Below are 18,618 nucleotides of genomic sequence, written 5' to 3'. Positions count from 1 at the left end.
TTTCAATATGTTAAATTGGTAAAAGATCATTTATCAATGTGTTACCTTGCGCATATTGTTAAAAGAGTTAGAAAATAATAGATAAAAGAGTTTCGATAAGAGAGAGGAAGGATATTTTCCCTCCAATCGATTGCGCTACAGCTGAAATGCCAACAGAAAGTCATTTTAAAATTCTTTTCTGCAGCTACATTTCAGAACTGCAAAATATAAATGAAATTATATGTTAAACTGAAATTAAAATGATTATTTGCAGTTAAATACCATTGCTAAATTAGTTTTTCTTGTACTTTTAAATTAATTTATTAGTTTAAACACCATATTCAGTTATGGTTTACCAATATGCTCTATTTTTAACTATAACTTTAATTATTATTGAAATTAAGGAATTAAGGAAATTATCATTGAATTAAGGAAAGCTGTAGCTATTATTGAAATTTTTCTTAGGCATATTTTCCCTTGTTGTCTGTGCTCCCAATTCGAAGTGACCGTCAGCTACATCCTTTCTGGTTTTCGTAAGTGATTTGTCAGCATTTCGCATAAAAAATCTCCAAATTAGCATTAAAACACGAATAAGGATGTTATTTTGTATATTAGATTTTTTTCTCTATGTGGCCTTCATGTCAAAACTTACTAGAAATAATAAATAAGTATATAATGCTTTCCTTTCAAACGAAGTATTTTCAATATGTGTCCCATAGCAATATGCTCTGTGATTAAGATTGCTAAGAGTTTTACCCTGTTTGATTCCCCGCCAACGTGCTGGCTGCAGGGTTGGCTTCTGCAGTTTCCATTATCTCAATGCATATGAGGCAATTTCCCTTAGAACGTTCTCCGCAAAGCCGTCCTCGCGCCAGGCAGGTAACCATCCTTTTCTTTGCCCTTTTCAAATAACCTAACTTTTACTCAAACAAATCAGTCATGACATGAAATTTAGAAGAAATGAATTTGAAAAATTTTTATAAAAATGTCTCGATTGGATATATACTGGAAGTTAAAGAATTTACTACCCCACAGATACACGAAAAACTAATATTAAACTGAAAGCTTTGAGACTTTGTATTACGCCGAAAGGGATCCTTTTTTTCATTTGCGCACATAGACGTTTGAACAGAATTCGGGTTAATATCCCTCTGGATTAAAAATATTTAAAAACAGCGTATTTTATAAATTACAAAATGAAACTTTCATATATTTGAATAAATATTTATGAGGCATTATTAATAAAAACGAGAATAAAAGAAACACTATGAATAATCCTCAAACGTTTAGTCTGAAATTTAAAATTCAAATTAACTATCGCAAATCACTGAGTACAGGGGGTGTTCAGGTATTTTTTTAAGGATTTTGCAAGGATTTAGATATATAAACAAACCTTATAATCTCATTTTCTAATATATTCCGTCTGAGAGCCCTTTTGTTAAACCATCATATTACGTCTTGATTTCCACGAGAAAAGCCTTTTCCTGAAAACATCAAGGTTGATTTTATGCCACTTCTCTTTCACAATGTTCCACAGTCCATCCAATGTTTGGGGATGCCACGTATAAAGAGCTTGTTTTAAAAGTACAAATGCACATTAATCCATAGGAGACACATCAGGAGATTTCGGGGATATGCATCTAGAGGGAATAGCTTTAATTCCGGTTTCATATCTCACTTTTTTCAAACCATAAAGTAGTAGATTTAGAGCAGTGTTTCTTAACCTTTTTGACAAAACTTTAAAAATTTTAAATATGTCACAACCCCTCTGGGAAAAAAATTGCTTAATCATCATTTATTACAAAATATATTCTGTTTTATTATTTAATTATTTTAATATTTTTATTTCTATAGTATAAAAAATTTGAAGAAATTAAAAATTTTAATGTGAAGGTTTTGGCTGCTTTTCCTTGATTAACAGATTGAATTGAGGGATGGTTTTCGACAAAGCAACGCGCATATCCTGTTGGACATTCAGTCTATTTCGATGTTTTGTTATTATTGTGACAAGTGTGGAAAATACCGTTTCTCAAAGATATACTGTAGCAAATGGAATAATGGCTGCCATAGTTCGTTTTACAAGCAATGGGTCGGCTTCTCTTAAAGGAGACCAAAACTCTCCAAAAATTTTATAATCGAAATCCATTTTTAACAAGGACTTTGTTTTCAAATCAATTAGCTCATCTTTGGCAAGGTTCATGTCATCGATACAGACAATATCACAAAGAAAAGGATTACGAATCCACAACTCATCTTTTATATTTTTTCCATCCGAATTGAAATATTTTTAAAATCAAACTTGAAGTACTTCCATGTGTTCGCAGATTTCATTTTTCAAGTTATTCAATAACAAACTATCTCTCCGAGATCCATTTTCAAAAAGTACTTCTGCCAACATTTGAAAGTTTACATATATCCCATTTTGAATTCTAATTTTCCAAAGTGACATTTTTAATAAAAATGCCTGTAGTTTCTCAGTGGCATCCATAATTGTTGTATCAGGCCCTTGAATTGAAAGACGAATATCGTACATGTGGTTAAAAATGTCTGCCAGGTAAGCCAATTTACATATAAAATCTTTTCCCTTAAAATATTCGAAGAGTTATCGTTTTCTTCTAAAAAAGTGATACTTCTGTCTTCAACATGAAAATTCGTTTCAAAACCTGCCCTCGTGACAGTCAGTGCACTTCCGTGTGGTACAGAAGTACCTCATGTTCTGCGTTCATTTCTTGACACAGTGTTTTAAAAAGACGATGATTAAGAGCTCTACTTCTAATAAAATCCACAGTTTTAATAACTATTGACAATACTTCTTTTAAGCTGGTTGGAAGAGTTTTTGTGGCCAGTGCATGTCTATGTATAAAACAATGTGTAACAGTAACATTAGGAACCTCTCTTTTTACCAAATGGACAAAACCAGATTAATTCCCAAGCATCGCAGGTGCTCCATCCGTACAAAGTTAATGAAGTTTTTGTTTCCAGTCGAAGTCGTGTTTAGAAAAGAAAACATTTAAAATCGGTAAAACATAAACTGCCTTTGTAGTTTGCAAAAGAGGCTCCAAAAATAAGAATTCTTCTTTGATAGTATCAGCAGACACAAACAATACAACGAAAAAAAAAACAAGAAGTTGACTACAATTCGTGATTTCTGTAGTTTCATCCAGTTGCATACTAAAGGGAAATGGCGATGCTGTCAATTCATCGATGTTCTGTTTCAAGATATTGCAAGAAATTTCAACTATTCTTGAATGTATCACATCCTTGGACAATAGAATAGCCTCAAGTTTTTTTCTCTGTTCCAGTCCACAAACTAATTCAACCATTTCCAGCGCACATAGCTTAATTTATGTCTCTCCAATAATATGCGGTTTCTTACTTTTGGCAATACGATATGCAACTCTGAAAGATGCCTCAACCAAAGGTTTTTGTGAAATACCAAATCCAAGTTTGGTTAATGTTCCAGATTTCGAAAACTGGGCTTTCTTCTTTGTAAAATATTCTAGATCTTTAGATGCATTTTCAGGATGAAGAGATTTGAGATGCTCTATCAATTTTGCCGGTTTCATACTGGCGTTTGCTAAAACGTTTCCACGCAGAAAGCATTGTGGCTTTTCAACACCGTCCGATTCCTTCATGCAGTAGAATCCATATTTTACATAATTTTCATCATACTTCCTTTTTTTTGGACATTTTGGGCTACAAAAAATATCAAATAATCAAATTAAGAACAAACATTAAGACACACACACACACAAAAAGAAAAAAAAAAAAACACTTGAAAAAAATACTTTAATTACAACTTCTGAAAAGTAAAACAAACGGTTACCCGTGACGAAAAAAGTTTTTTTTTAAATATTGATGCAAACATTTTAAAAATTAGGCGGACCCCCAAAGTATGACCCATGGACCCCCAAGGGGTCCATGAACCACAGGTTAAGAAACACTGTTCTAGATTAAGCATTATTGAATTACATTCACGTGCAAAAGTTTAAGACCAGTAGCCGTTTTCCTCTATTTTAACATATAGCACCATTTTCGCTCGTGATTGCGTTATCTCATATGTTGATTGCATCAGACGCTTTTTACTGTTATAAATATAACGTGGTCTCGTTTATCAGAAGTTCGTTATTTGAATTTGCGTACAAGTGCTGTTGTATAATTCTTACAATGGGTAAAGAAACATTCACTTATTGTTGAAAAACGGGTAAAAACAGTGGATCTGCATGAAGTTGGCTTTCCTGAACGTGAAGTAAATTTAAAGGTAAATGTCAGAAAAACAGGCGTGCATCAATCTATCAGTAAATTCAAAATTTCGGAAAATTATACGGTTTTAAGAGAAGCGATCACCCAAAAAAACCTTGCGCACGACGATGATCGTATGATAAGAAGGCTGGTCACTTGTTTTCGAAAAACCTATTGCAAAACAATTAGAGCTACTCTAGCTGCCAGTTTGAGTAAGATTCCAAGACGTTCGACTAAAGATTATGGTTTATTTTCCTGTAAACCTAGAAAGATCACTTTTTTCCTATAAACCTGCAAGGAAGCCTCGAAGTATGAAAAAGGAATGACTGGACTTTTGCTAGACAATATCAGAATTGGACCGAACAAACACTGGAGTGCAGTGTTATTTTCCGATGAATCAACTGTATAGCAGTTTTCTGCACGTGCTAAATGTATTCGCCGCCCATTTGGAAAAAGATATAACGAATGATATACGATTCTAACAGTGAAACACCCTCCAAGCAAGATGATATGGGATGCAATGTCTGCGTTGTGTACTGCTGCTCTATATTTCCTGCCGTCTAAAACTAAGATGAACGGCAGTTGGTACCTTAATTTGTTATGTGACAAGTTGAAGCTTCACATGTATGTTAACAGATGTTTAGTTTTCATGTATGATGTGGCTCCGTGTACAGGGCAAGGATTGTTAAGAACTATCTGAAGGCTAAACAAATCCAAGTGCTTAATTGGCCAAGTAACAGCCCAGATCTGAATCCCATAGAAAATCCGTGGTGTATTGTGAAAAATAAAGTCACGGGGAAGCTATCATCAAGTGCTACAGAACTTGTTGAAACATTAAAGCATGTGTGGTGTGCAGAGGTTTCTTAAGCTTGCTGCCAGTCTCTTGTTCATAGCATGCCTAAAAGGATTACAGCAGTGATAAATAATAAATGATGTCCGACAAAATACTGACTATACTTCAATAACCTTGTGAGTCTGTTTTGTTCATTTATTACATATCTTTTTGTTCTGGAATTCCAATAGATCAGATTTTCTTATATGTGGTCTTAAACTTTTGCTCACAACTGTACTTCTTTGTCTATAATTCAGCAGGAGGTGCGAAATATAATATCAATTACAGATTAGCAATTGCCGAACAAACGGTCGAACAAAGTAGGGTCCCCCGAATGTTCTGTTTGTCAGTGCGACCTAGTGTACGTTTGCTGCAACTAACAGATAGACACTTTCAGAACATTTCACCAACGGGAAAAAAATCTTCTGCAAACAGAGAGTGATGCTATAGTAAATCTGGTGAAAGAGGGAATAGGGATACGACGTAAAGACACGAACTTATTGCAAAGAGTGCAATATATGCTTGTTTGCAGTACCGTGTTTCGGCCTTTTTTTGGTTGACTGTAAAAGATTTGTGAAATTTGATTATTCAAATTCCCACTGTTGTAGTATCGGTTTACATTAAATTCAGCTTCAAAGTTTTGTTTAATTTGCTGTAATTCAATGCCACATGTCTGTAATCCATTATTTTTTATGTCTATGTCAAATTAGCAAATATAGTACTTATTGCACTTAACTCTTTTTTTTTTCACTAAGTAACTATTTTCTGATTTTTAAATTGATATAAGGAACCAAATCAACGTGTCAAAAATATTTTCCATATTCGATACATTTTTCTGACATATGACGCTTAGTTAAGGTGTTAAAATTAATTTAGAAATTGAGGTCATACTTATTATAAAAAAATTCTAAGCAATTTGTTAGTAGTTTTTTCATATATTCTTACGCTATATAAAATTTAGAATTTGAAAAAAGTAAAATTTAATTTTGAATTAAAATTTAGAATTGTTTTAAAATCAGATGATTGCTAATGCAAACAAATGTTCACCTTTGCCCTGATACGTACAATTTGCTTTCAGGTGAAAATTCAGTTTAAAATACAATGTCGAAATAAAATTGGGTAAACCTACCTGATGAGATGTACTACGCACAACTCGTTAGTCGGTTTCGTCTCCTTTAATTTCTCAACGTTTGCAAATTTCTAGATAATTCATATGTAAATATAGCGAAATGCATAATAAGCAACAATTGTATGAATTAAAAATATTTAAATGTTCTTAAGTACCATGATAATTTAATTAAAACGATGATAACTGCATGTATGGTATCGGTGTATATGGACTATTTGAATGCCGTGGCAACTTCAGCCCATTGACTAGTGCAGTTACGCAAGCAACCAGTAAACTATCGGCGACAAACAGACACTTAAGCACCGTATAATAAAGAAAATTATATTATATTACCTTTTGCATAATGTCAGAAGAAGTGCCTCAAGAGACGAAACACTGCCCTAAAAAAAGATGGCAGGGGCAAGTCCGTTTAATATTGAGGTAAATGGTTATCCCGCTAATTTGGCGAAGTTAGCGAAGCTGGAAACTAATTTTTTTATGCGGATTCGGCGCGAAATCTCTAAAAGTTTCAACCTAAAGATCTATTTGGTTATATTTTAGTCCAGTTTACGATAAATATGGTTACTTGCTGTAAAGCTCATAGTCCCTTGTTCCCTCACTTCAGCGCTGTTGTGGGTGATATTGTAGGTCTTGGATACGATACCAAAAAGATCTGATATCACAAAGAAAGAAATGTTTATGGATGTACTTCGATATGATAACATGAAAAGAGTTTTAAAATCTGCATAAAGGAAAGACCTGGAAACCTGAGAATGCAGATATGGTTACTGTTATTTACTAGTTTTTCTCTCGGCAAGCCTTTTCCAAATTCTGAATAAAGCCACGTCACTTAATTCGCACATTAAAGCGTTTCATTGATAAGCTCTCTTCTTTAAACTTGGATTTATGTCAACCATCATGGAACTTTATTCTGCATATAAGCTCCATGCCAATCGGCATATATGACTTTTGCACAACTATACTTTATTACCTACTATTTAATCTGTTATAATATTTTATAGTATACTCATATGTATTTACGTATTGTATCATACAGACTTACTACATCTTTTTTATTAATATTACTTATAAGACATTTCATACAAATGTCTATAATGTTTTGTAACAAAATATCATCAATACATATGGAATTATATTCAACATAGTATTTATATACAGTCTTGAATTGCTTCTATCCATCATTTATTCATTAATTAATGGATTTATAATGTGCATTTTAAACTATTTTAAACTGTATCATGTCATATGTACATCTATTTTAGTCTATGAATTTAGACATTTATGTATTTAAATTATTCTAAACTGTATCATGTCATATGTACATTTATTTTTAAATGGCATAATATTTTCAATGTAATTTACTGCAAACATATTAGTCTATACGTATGTATTCATCATCATTGTAATCTGCTGTAAACTACTGTCTTTTTATCATCCTATACTGCATTTTTATCATACTGTACTGTATTTTTATCAACTCATAATATCTCAACAACTATATGTTTGACTTCTCTTCAGGAGTTTACCCTCGTGCTGTATCATGTATTAAGTATAATCATATGTCACTTGTTAGAAGTCTTATGCAATAACATATATGACTTCGTATTTACATTGTATTATGTTAAATGTATCGTAATCTGCTATTTACACAAATGCAACAATTCCTTATTGCCAAGGTATACTACAACTGAAACATATTAGTTCATACCTTTGTATTCATCATTACTGTAATCTGCTGTAAACTACTGTATTTTTGTCATCCTATACTGGATTTTTATCATACTGAACCGTATTTTTATCATATTATAATCTCTCTATAGTTATATCTTTGACTTCTCCTCAGGAGTTTATCCTCGCGCTGTGTCATGTATTAAGTATAATGATATATCAGTTGTTAGAAGTCTTATGCAATAACATATATGACTTCGTATTTACATTGTATTATATTAAATGTATCGTAACTTGTTATTTACACAAATGCAACAATTTTACTGCAAAGGTATACCACAAATGTTTGTAATCAATCATTCATTTTCAATTATGTATCACGTATTTGAATTAGTGTTGTCTTAAGGGCTCTCTAGATTATGGTGGACGTGGTGCTATACTAATTAACCGTATGGTAGAGGCATAGTGCCCACGTCTCCCGTTCCTTATCTCTATATTTTAGTCCCTATGCAATTGTAATGGGTATTGTAATTGAGCCTTTTAGATGCGCTTTACATAGGATTTTGCTTTACGCTCTCAGTAGATTGAAGTATAATGTTTGATTGTACTCTATGATACTATGCAGAGATGTACGAGCATTTTTGTGGGTAGATCTAGATCCGTGAAGTGTAACTTTTGATAAAATAAATTTTATCAACCTATAATCGGTCCGGCATGCATTCAGCCTATTACGAACCCGTACGCACGCAACAATACTTTAATTAATCCTGTCCTCCCATTCTCAAACACAGTCGCTTCCAAGCAGTAAATATAAATTTGGTGGGTGTTTAAAGGTACTAAATTTGAACGAAATAATGCAACTAAAACTATAAGGAATGAAAGCAACCTACCCCTATGAAAGCCGCAAATTTCAAATTAATTTGTTTGCGAATGGCAGCAAACATTTCATTTCAAAATAAATTATTTCTGCTTTAATGAAATAATGTCTGAGAATAAGATTCCTAAAGGCTGTCTACATAATGAACCGAAAAGTATCCATTTTTTCAAGCTTTCCATCAGTTTTATCCATGCCTTTTTTAAACTAATTTATGATACTTGGTTTTGCAAGGTACAGACAGAAATACCATAATATTCCGATTAAGGATTTTCCGAACAGCTGAGCACAGCGTTGTACTGTGCTCGGCTGTTCCATTCAGATGGAAAGAATTGCGTGTTAGTGTTGTCTTTTAGTGATATGACAACTTTTGATTACTAGCAAAGTTCCATCTTATAGTACGTTTCTTTGAAATAAAGCCTGAACTGTCAAACTTTTGTTTCTCCAGCATAGCAAAATTTAGAAAACTGAAAAGTAATTTTTTCAAGCTCGTGTGCAAAACTGTGTTTAAGCATGGAATTAAAGAAGAAGATCGAAAATCATCTACTATTCACTGAGTTACAATAATAGGCTTAAATTGAACTTTTTACAATCACAGTAAAAACAAATTCACTCGTAATAAGAAAACACTTTTATTTTCAATGAATACCAATCCTTAAATGAAACTTCGTAATACAATGTATAAAAATTCATAATTTCTATATTTATCGAAAAATAGCATGTACAAGAGGGTTCTAAAATACCTAACAGAAACGTAAAGACGGGTCAAACCGAGATATGAAGAGTAATTGAATGTTTATGAGAAAATTGCACGTGCAGATGGCCAAAACTGCAAGCGGGAATTAGCAGTTTAATGCTGCTAATCGTAATTTGCACTTATTTTCTATTCGTTAAGAGTAGTGCATAAAATATTTCAAAGGTCACCGCTTTACCAGATAAATGGAAAAAAACAGTTTGTTTTAAAACAGCCATTTATTTATAATTTCTGCAGTGCATACGTATTTAAAATTTTTTATATCACATTTGTGTAATATGAAACTGGTAGACAAGAATTCGATTATAATGTTTTCATATTAAACATACGATTAGATTATTTTATTTTATGGCTCGTTCAAAATACTTGTTAGCAAGAATCGCACGTCGAAGGTGTGAATTGCGTAGAGGACGATGATGACAAAGATAACAGCGAATCGTTAATCGTTAGACCATATTCTGAAACTGTTGTTACTCTTGCTGGCCACACTTTCAAATACGTACTGCTAAAACATGAGCAGTTAAAATGTTTCTTTGTTTTGAATTTGCAAGTATTTTTTAAGTTTTATACCTTTCATACTTGCCAGCATTTATATACGCCTTTTCTGCATATGAAATACATCACTAAAGTTCTTGATTTAGTTCATGGTGAGTACTTTTACATTTTAGCCAGATATTGTTTGTATGTGCATACATGCCTTCCTTCGTTTTGCAATTACCAACAAACATTTAAAAAATAAAATAGAAAATACAATGAAATATCGATCTTCAATAGGCAAAAATTTATGTGAGCACTAAAGTAATTAATGTCAATACTCATTTTTGAAGCTGCAATTCATCTGAAACATTTCCTATCAAATTATGTTAATAACAAACCCTTGCAATAATACTGATATAGTAAAAAAAAAAGGAAAAAGAAGAGGAAGAAGATACAGATTCATAAAATAAACTTTATCTCAAAGAACTATTATGAACTGTTATAAATTATGACTGTTAGCCTACTATTATTATACCTATTTTAACTTCTATAATTATAGATATGATATCAATCAAAATAGCGATATACTATTTATACTGTTATATTATGTGTTATATTATACTATGTATTTTTTTAATATTAACTTTAAAAATAAACCGAAGTGTAGTGGGACTATACCTACATTACTTATAGTAAACATTGGGTGTCCCACTACATTTCCACCTGAACCTGAACCTGTGCATACATGCGTATAAGTCTGATTTTTTTCAAAATCACTGTCATAGCAATCCTGAATTTTCTGGGTAAAAGGTAATAAGCTATATTTATTTTAATTCTGAAGACTGCGATGAATAAATTTTCTTATCGGTTGTAAAAGACGTACTGTTTGTCTGTATGTAGATGTGACTGATAGGACTCTGAAAAATGACATTATATTTCTGAACGAAAATTAAATGTTTATATATAGATCTATTCACCATGGAAAGCCCTCAGTAATATACGTACATTCTGTGAGGAATATTCTTAAATATAATTAATGGCAAGGTTTTCACATCTTACGTATTTTTAACATACTTGCTCCCATTATATGGTGATTTTAAAATCCTGTTCAAAATTATTTCAAGATGAGCTAAAATATTTTTCCAGGTTTCTGTATCTAAGTGCAGCTAATAAAAAAAGACACCAGTTGTTTCGCATACCCACAATATCAAGCCTCTTTCCGTCGAACGTTTAAAATTGATAAACATAAAATATATATGGCAACGTCTAATACACTATCGGCAATTCTAAAGATATAAAAATATCTGCTTTAAAATATTTTGCGATTTTTACTGCTGAAATGAGTTTTATATGACGTTAAGTGAGAAGAAAGAAATATTTAATAAATAAAGTTAGCGCATTAAAAATAGATAATAAAAGGACAATAAAAATTTTTGGTCATCCTACTAAGAACAATAAATATCGATATGTTGATCTGAGAAACGCCTGAAAAACGTATAAAATTGTGTACGAACACTTGACACTGCTTCATGAATTCCAATGATCTGATGCTATGCAACTTTCAAACATTTTGAGACTGTTGTTGAACTGTATGCGGCGACAGTGGGAAGAAAACAATGCTAAAAGGGCAAAAAGAAATAGGATAGCAATAGTGTGTCCAAGAGAAGATTCGTCGTTTGATTTGATTTTTATGGTGATGGCAGACAAATCAAGGGCTACCTGTCTAACGATGTTGTGTATTCGCGGAGCACTTTCTAAGGGGAACTGGTTGGTAAGCACGTGTCGGGAAAACCACAAGAACACCCATGCAGCCAGCCCGTTCGCCAGGATTAGAATCGCGTGCAAAATGACCAGTATTCAGCGACGTTACCGCTCGGCCACTTTTGGGCAGCAGACTAGTAGAATGCGAGCTCAGCGACAGCGTAAAGAGACCTTAACAAAACAATTTGGGCGACCATTAAAGTCTGAAGGCTTTTCAAAACATTTTTTTTTTTTCGTATTTAATTTTATTTTTAAAAGTAGCACTTTAATGCGACATCTCAGAAATAAATCGATGTTTAAAAACGGTTGATCGCATGCTACATTAAAATGTATGTTATTTTGGACAGTAGCAATATATTTTTTACATCGCTAAGTTTAGAATTAAATTTGAATAAGAAATATGTTTCGCTTTGGGCACAGCAACTCATTGCGAACGAAAGGCGAGAAAAAGCGAAAGGTGGGTCGGTGCAGAATGCCAGTGAAATTGAGGACACATTTCGGAGTACCTATGGATCAAAACAACGCACTTTCACATCAGAAGAGGAATTAAGAATGTACAGCTTTGGGGGAAAACAAACAGGAAAGAATGTGGACAGAAAATAGGAAAGCCTACGTGGCTGAGCAGTAGCAGAGAGAGGAGAGACGAATCTCTGAGAAAAACAGGAGAAGTGTAAGAAAAAAATCAGAGTTAGTAAAAAATGAGTAAGGAATCATTGCAATGACGCATTTAACGTAACTTTAGCTGCGAAATGAGGGATTAGTGGGCGGAGTCTTGTGTTGAACGACCAATTGGAGAATGTTTGAGTTCAGAAAAGGATAAGATCAATTGGATAACTGACAAAAGATGCTCTCTCGGATCTCATACAGATTTCCGACTGCCAACGAGACATTTGTAATCTTTTCTGCTAATTCTGCTTAATAATTAATTAATATTTAATAGGTGGTGTAGCTGAATTTAATTATGGCAAAGCACACTAGGGCTATCTGCCTAAGGGAAGGGATGCCTTCCTGGAGGACTTTCTAAGGGAAACTGGCTCGTATACACGTTACACATGGGGAAAACCACGAAACCACCCATGCAGCAAGCCCGTTCGTGGGATTCGAACCTCGAACCGAAATACCAGTGTTCAGCGACTTTACCGCTCGTCCGCTGGTGTGCCCTAATATTTAATAGTTTCATATGTTTTGTATTTCAATTCTTTTAAACTTTTTTCCCAGGATACTATATTCTTTTTTCTTCTAATTTTAAATTTTAGCTTATATATATATATATATATATATATGTAAAATATATACATATATATATATATATATGTATATATATATATGTAAAATATATACATATATATATATATATGTAAAAAGGAAAATCTATATTTTAATTATTAATATTTAAGGAAAGAGAATCAAGCTTACATTTTTTTGGTAAACGCACAACTGGGCGAAATTTTTCGTTAAGACTGTTTAGATACTTTTGTTACGGAATTTTTATTTAGATAGCTATTTTAATAGAATTATGATTAAAATTGTTTTATATACCCGTGCAAGGCAGCACGACACGTATTTTAAGAGTAAGCTACGTCAGAAAAGTAACAATTCAGGAACACGCGCGTTTAACATTTAACAAATGGATATCTCGTAATTTATATTTAAATTTAATAAATAAAATTGACTTCTATGCTAGCTGTACCCGTAATTCAACTCTCTTGCTTTTCAGAAATCTCGAGAAAACATAAATTACCAGAACTTTCTAGCCTACGATTAAAAAGCTTTAACCCCCCCCCCCTGCCTGGGAGAGATATCTCAGCTCAGTTGTTGTTATTCTTTTTGATGGGATTAGGTTTTTGTGCACTTTGGATCGCATTCTATTTAACGCTTTAGTAGTTTAAAATATAGTTACTGATTATATTGCGTGATATTGTGATATTGTTCGAATATCTTTGGGCCAAATTCCAGCTTTTTGTAATATTTCTTGCGATAAAGAAAAAATTATTACTTTTTATCGGACTTGTGCATTCAATCTATTACGAACCCGCAGGGACGCAACACTCATTTTGTGGGGAACAAGTTTCAGACCTGTTATATAAAATACAATAAAGTGCTGATCAGGCGCTTAGCCAGGAGGGTTCCGTTGGCACTCAAACAATCCGCTGAGCACTACTTGAGCTTCAAAAATAAAGAACTGAAAAATTATATTCCGAAGATAAGCCTTAAATATTTAATATATTGGTTTTAATCTTCCTAACAAATTCATGTGATTAACCAAGACTATAACGAAAGACCAGGATTTCAGGCAAATTGGTCGTGGAAAATGCTTTGAAGGTTATGTGGCAGTTTCAAGTTGTAAAGCTTTTCTACCTTTACAGCTTTGAATCGCTCTCAACAGTGCTAGTTCGACACAGGTTAGAATCTTGGGCTCATTTCATAAATACTTTTATAGTTGTTGTCCTTATGTGTAATGTAAATACATTCTAGCTCCCTAGAAAGTCTTCCATACAGGCATTCCATCCCGCATGCAAATAAACTTCGTGTGCTTCGGCGTACTCATTTAAACAAACAATAATAGGCTTATATGAAATGCTCATTACAAAGATATAAAATTTGTTGGATTTCTAAGATCATTTTCGACATGAAGGTAAACCCACGAATCAACAAAATGACTTTTTGGACGGAAATAATTTTGTTGAAAAATGAGAAAATTAAACCATTAAACTCTATCAAACAGATAGAAAGAAAAACGTGAAGCAGAGGATGGGCGGACGATGGAAACTTCGACACATGAAATAAAATTGTATATTTTTCGTATAATTGTCTGGAATCGTCAAATTTTGTATCGCCTGGTTTTTGCTGTGCTCCGTATTATTGAGCTAAGTTCTGCTTCGCCAGGGTGGTGGAAAATTACTCCTCTCTTTCGGGATTCGCATAAGCATCATGAAAGCCTGCCTTCAGTTTTTCATCGTACTTTCTGCTTCTTTAATTTTTCCTATGTGGGAAATGATATTGCTTAGGAAAGTAATGATTTTATTGTCTTTCGACCATGATATTGCTTCATTATGTCCTTCGCGAGTGGGCTTGAGTGTTTTCTTTACTTTGTCGCTGTAAAGAACTTTCTGTTAGTTCTTCTTTACGAGCAGGCTTAGGCGTTAGATTCTTTTCGAATTTAAGCTTATAAACTCTACACCCTGGATAGCTACTTACGTGCTCTTCTTGACAGAAAATACGCGTAAGTTTTTCTTCTGGATTCATTGGGCAATGTTTGCTTCGATGAAGTATTCCGTATTTGGAACAGCGTTCTGGATTATAACAGAAGTGTTGGCATTGTCTACAATCCTGGCACCTGTTGCACTGAATCGACAGCTTATTCGGCGAGAATTTTTCGACTAACATTTACGCTAAACATATTATTTAATTATGTATAGCTTTTCTTGTTGTGTTTTTCTTAACTGCAGCAAATAAATAGAAAAAGTTTCTCAAAGTTGTTTGTTCGAGTTTTAACGAACTGCTTTACTTTTAGGATAGGAAATTTAGGTTTCTCCAGATACTTAAAAATTGCCACTTTCCTCACAGAGTCAGGTAGATTGTTTAGAGCCCCACGAAATGGCTTTTCGCTCTGCAATTGATCTGAGTGAAAGAGAATGTTTCGATCTTGTAATAATTTCGTCATAATGTCATCATTTCATAATATTAATCATGTGAGAAGTTCAAAGGCCGGTGGAAGTTTTCGTGCAAACAAAAATAGATTTTGACTTCATTTAAGCTTCATGCTTTTCTATGAAAATTTGGCGATAACATTCATCAATTTTTAACCAGTTGGTTGAATGTTGCTGGTGGGGGGATGTTTCCTTTGGAACTGCTCCTTCTTCATCTTTTTTTTCGCTTCAGTTTTCTGGTGCATAGGCTGGAAAGGAACGGGTTTCTCGTGTTACTTCCATTGGCTCTGAAATAACAGGAACTTTCGCAGGGCTTTTGCGAATAAGCCATTCCTTTCCTTTTCCTCCATCAGTAGCTAGACTTCTTGTTCTTCTGTGCGACGTTTTTTCGCCTGTTTATCATTTTCACTGTTGTTTCTAGGTTATTTCTCAAGAACTCTAATAACATTTTCAATACCATGTGCCTTAATGAGTTTCACGAATTCATGGGAATTTGCATCCTGTTTATTCTTCTGCGAGGCTGGAACACTACTCGTTTCTGCGTCAGACATCGCTTTTGAAGGCCTTTTCTTTGGGATTGCCGGACGTTCAAGAAAGACTGGCTGTGACATGGTAGATCTCTCAGAATCAGCGTAATCGCTGAAATCATCATCGTCTCGAGAATTAGGGTGTCCTACAAAAAAGCATTAATTGAAACCCGAAGGTAACACTAAAGCAGTTGAGAAAATTATCAAATTGATAGAGCAAACATACGTCGTGTAACACGTTGAACAGCGACTTAATGAATGACAAATAAAAGAAAAGAAATAAATGCTGATGATCAAAGGCGTGTCCGATACCTCGACTTAGTATGGCTTATTTTTATCTCAAGAATAGTGACGTGAACTGCTTCTTACACAGATCACAATGAATCTGAACCATCTCCAATCTTAAGTAGATTCTTAGAAATTCTCTTTTTTCTTATTTTTAACAACAAAATAAATACAATTACTAAACTAACTCTCCATCGCAAATATTTCGATAAAATCTATACTTCAAGAATAACAATGATTTTTATTTCATTAGCCAAGTTTGGAACTTTCTTCTCATTTTGTACCATCGTATGTATTGAAACGTAGCCTATAAATGCAAATTTCATTTGGAAGCACTGGTTGTCGGTTATGTAAAACGGACATTCTGAATGCAAAACTATAAGAGTTTAAACAGTTTTGAATAACAGATTTGAAATAACAGTTTAGGTTGATAACTTCCGGATACTTAATATTTTTACGACAAGGTAGGGAACTACCCAAATTAAAATAAAAAATAAAGCGGATATGTCAAAATTAAGATTAGTAACTTGCTGTCGTATTTTTTCTTACAAATTCACTCCCACTTCCGAAAGGTATAGTTGAAGAATTAATAAATCCGAGGTTCTCGTAATCTCTTTTCCCTGTCTTAGAGACTTTGTCCCTGTCAAATAAACACAATCAAAAATGGCTATTTCTTAGGCGGCAAGTCGAAATCAACTTCCATTGATGACCACACCGCTCGAGTTGGAAATTTAATACTTGACAAAAAATAAAAAAGTAAATAATAAACTGGAATTTATATAAGACATTCTAGAATTTTATCTTTATGATTAGATTATACTTTTTATACAGTAGACTTTGTATTTACAACCGGATTTATTACTAAATTATGCCAGAGTAATGGTTTGTTAATTATATTAACAACAATATTAATAAAATCTATTTTTAGAATGCCAGTTTTCACATATGAAACTTCGGTATGTTTTCAGGAAGGTTTCTGGTACGAACTGCGACATTTATTAAATTTAAATTACAAAAAATTTAGCTTCAAGATTTATTACTAAATCTTCAAAGCCGAGCGGTAAGAGAACTAAATACTCCTTCGATTCAGGTTCAAACCAAACGAGCTGCCTGCTTGGGATATTCGAGATGTTTTTCATGTCTAACGTGAGTATGAGACTTATGAACGTGAATATGGGCTCCTGTTAAGAAACTGTCTACGAATTCATCCTAATCATAGATACACAGCCTCATCATCTTTATCATAATCCGAATAAACTAACCTAAATTAATCCTGAAAGGCATTTCAAAAAAAATCTATTCGATGGTCTTTATCCGAAATGGAAATAAATACGCGCTTTATCATAACACGACGCTTCGCCAAACTTAAAACGATTTTAGCAATTTTAAAAGTTTCATTTTTCACTTATTGAAGAAATCTGAAACCTAAAAGTCATTAGAAGCACATAGTGAAGGGCACGCATAAGAAACACATCTTTTTCTTTTTCGACTGTTATTATATAAGGTAATTAAGGTTACCTCCCTTTCAGAGAAAGTCCGTGTATTACTTGCACGGATACCGGTAGGAGAGTAAATGTTTTGTTATCATAAGTTTTTATTAGAAACGTGGTTTATGTAATATACGTTTCTAAATAACTTCGAAGTGAAACGCGTTCGGGAAGTGACGTCTGCGTTATGATTTAAGTTTAGAAGATTGAATTTCTTCGTAGCATTCACATTTAACGCGTGTCCAGTAAAGTTTCATGAGTGCAAGGATCAGTAAATCGTATATTGCGCGTAAACGAAAACAGTATTTCGCGGGATTACGTTTTTGTGGAAGATTGTGTTAAGTATAACTCGGCTTAATATATAGAATGTTTACTGCCTTATAAGAACGTGATAAATTTCTTTATGAAGCTGGTGATTTTTGTCTGGGACAAAGGCTGGCGTAGCTGCCAAAATGTTTTGCGGTAAGAAGCGCAGAGTTTTTCAACGCGTCCTTAAAGTGTTTCTTCGTTTCTTTATTTGGGTTAATCTCCTTTGCAATCAGATTGTTTCTGTTCCTTTTTGAACAACTTGTTTAGCTTTTCAAAAGTTAAAAGCACTTTACCTTCTCCATTATCATTTCGTTTTTAGTCGTCCTGTTGTTTAACATCTATAGTTCTTCCTTCGTCCTTTCTTTGTCGTCATTTCTCGATTAGTCTTTTGACGTCTTGTTCTTTCATATCTGAAATTCCTTCGCAACCAGTTGTTTTGTGCGCTATTCATTTGGCGTCATTTACAATCGATTGAAATCTTTTAAAATTGTCGATAATATCTGGCGATAGCTAATACCAGCAAGCATCCAGTGTTGATGTATCAAAGTTCACTGGCAAATGAATGAAGTTATTGAGATGCTCAAATTAAATGGATACAAATAACGCGTGCATGTGATATCGCTTTCCTCAAATTCGCTGGAAAA

The 18,618-nt window shown here is 33.4% G+C and overlaps 1 protein-coding gene across 1 annotated transcript in view; it reads right to left on the bottom strand.

Moving 5' to 3' along the window:
• Positions 1 to 1,142: 1,142 nt before the first annotated feature.
• Positions 1,143 to 18,618, bottom strand: part of LOC146993816 (protein FAM200C-like) — a 133,802-nt gene continuing 116,326 nt past the window's right edge. The window contains exon 2 of the mRNA XM_085826406.1: positions 1,143 to 3,675. Within this exon, the coding sequence (XP_085682532.1) occupies positions 3,324 to 3,675 (352 nt within the window). The 3' untranslated portion in view covers positions 1,143 to 3,323. The remainder of the gene's footprint in view (positions 3,676 to 18,618) is intronic.

The sequence above is a fragment of the Stegodyphus dumicola genome, chromosome 11 (assembly GCF_044657685.1).
Source record: "Stegodyphus dumicola isolate Sdum_Otavi_A_Nest chromosome 11, ASM4465768v1".
Classification (NCBI taxonomy): Eukaryota; Metazoa; Arthropoda; class Arachnida; order Araneae; family Eresidae; genus Stegodyphus; species Stegodyphus dumicola.
The sequence above is the reverse complement of the archived record's forward strand: the minus strand, read 5'-3'. Positions and strand labels throughout refer to the sequence as shown.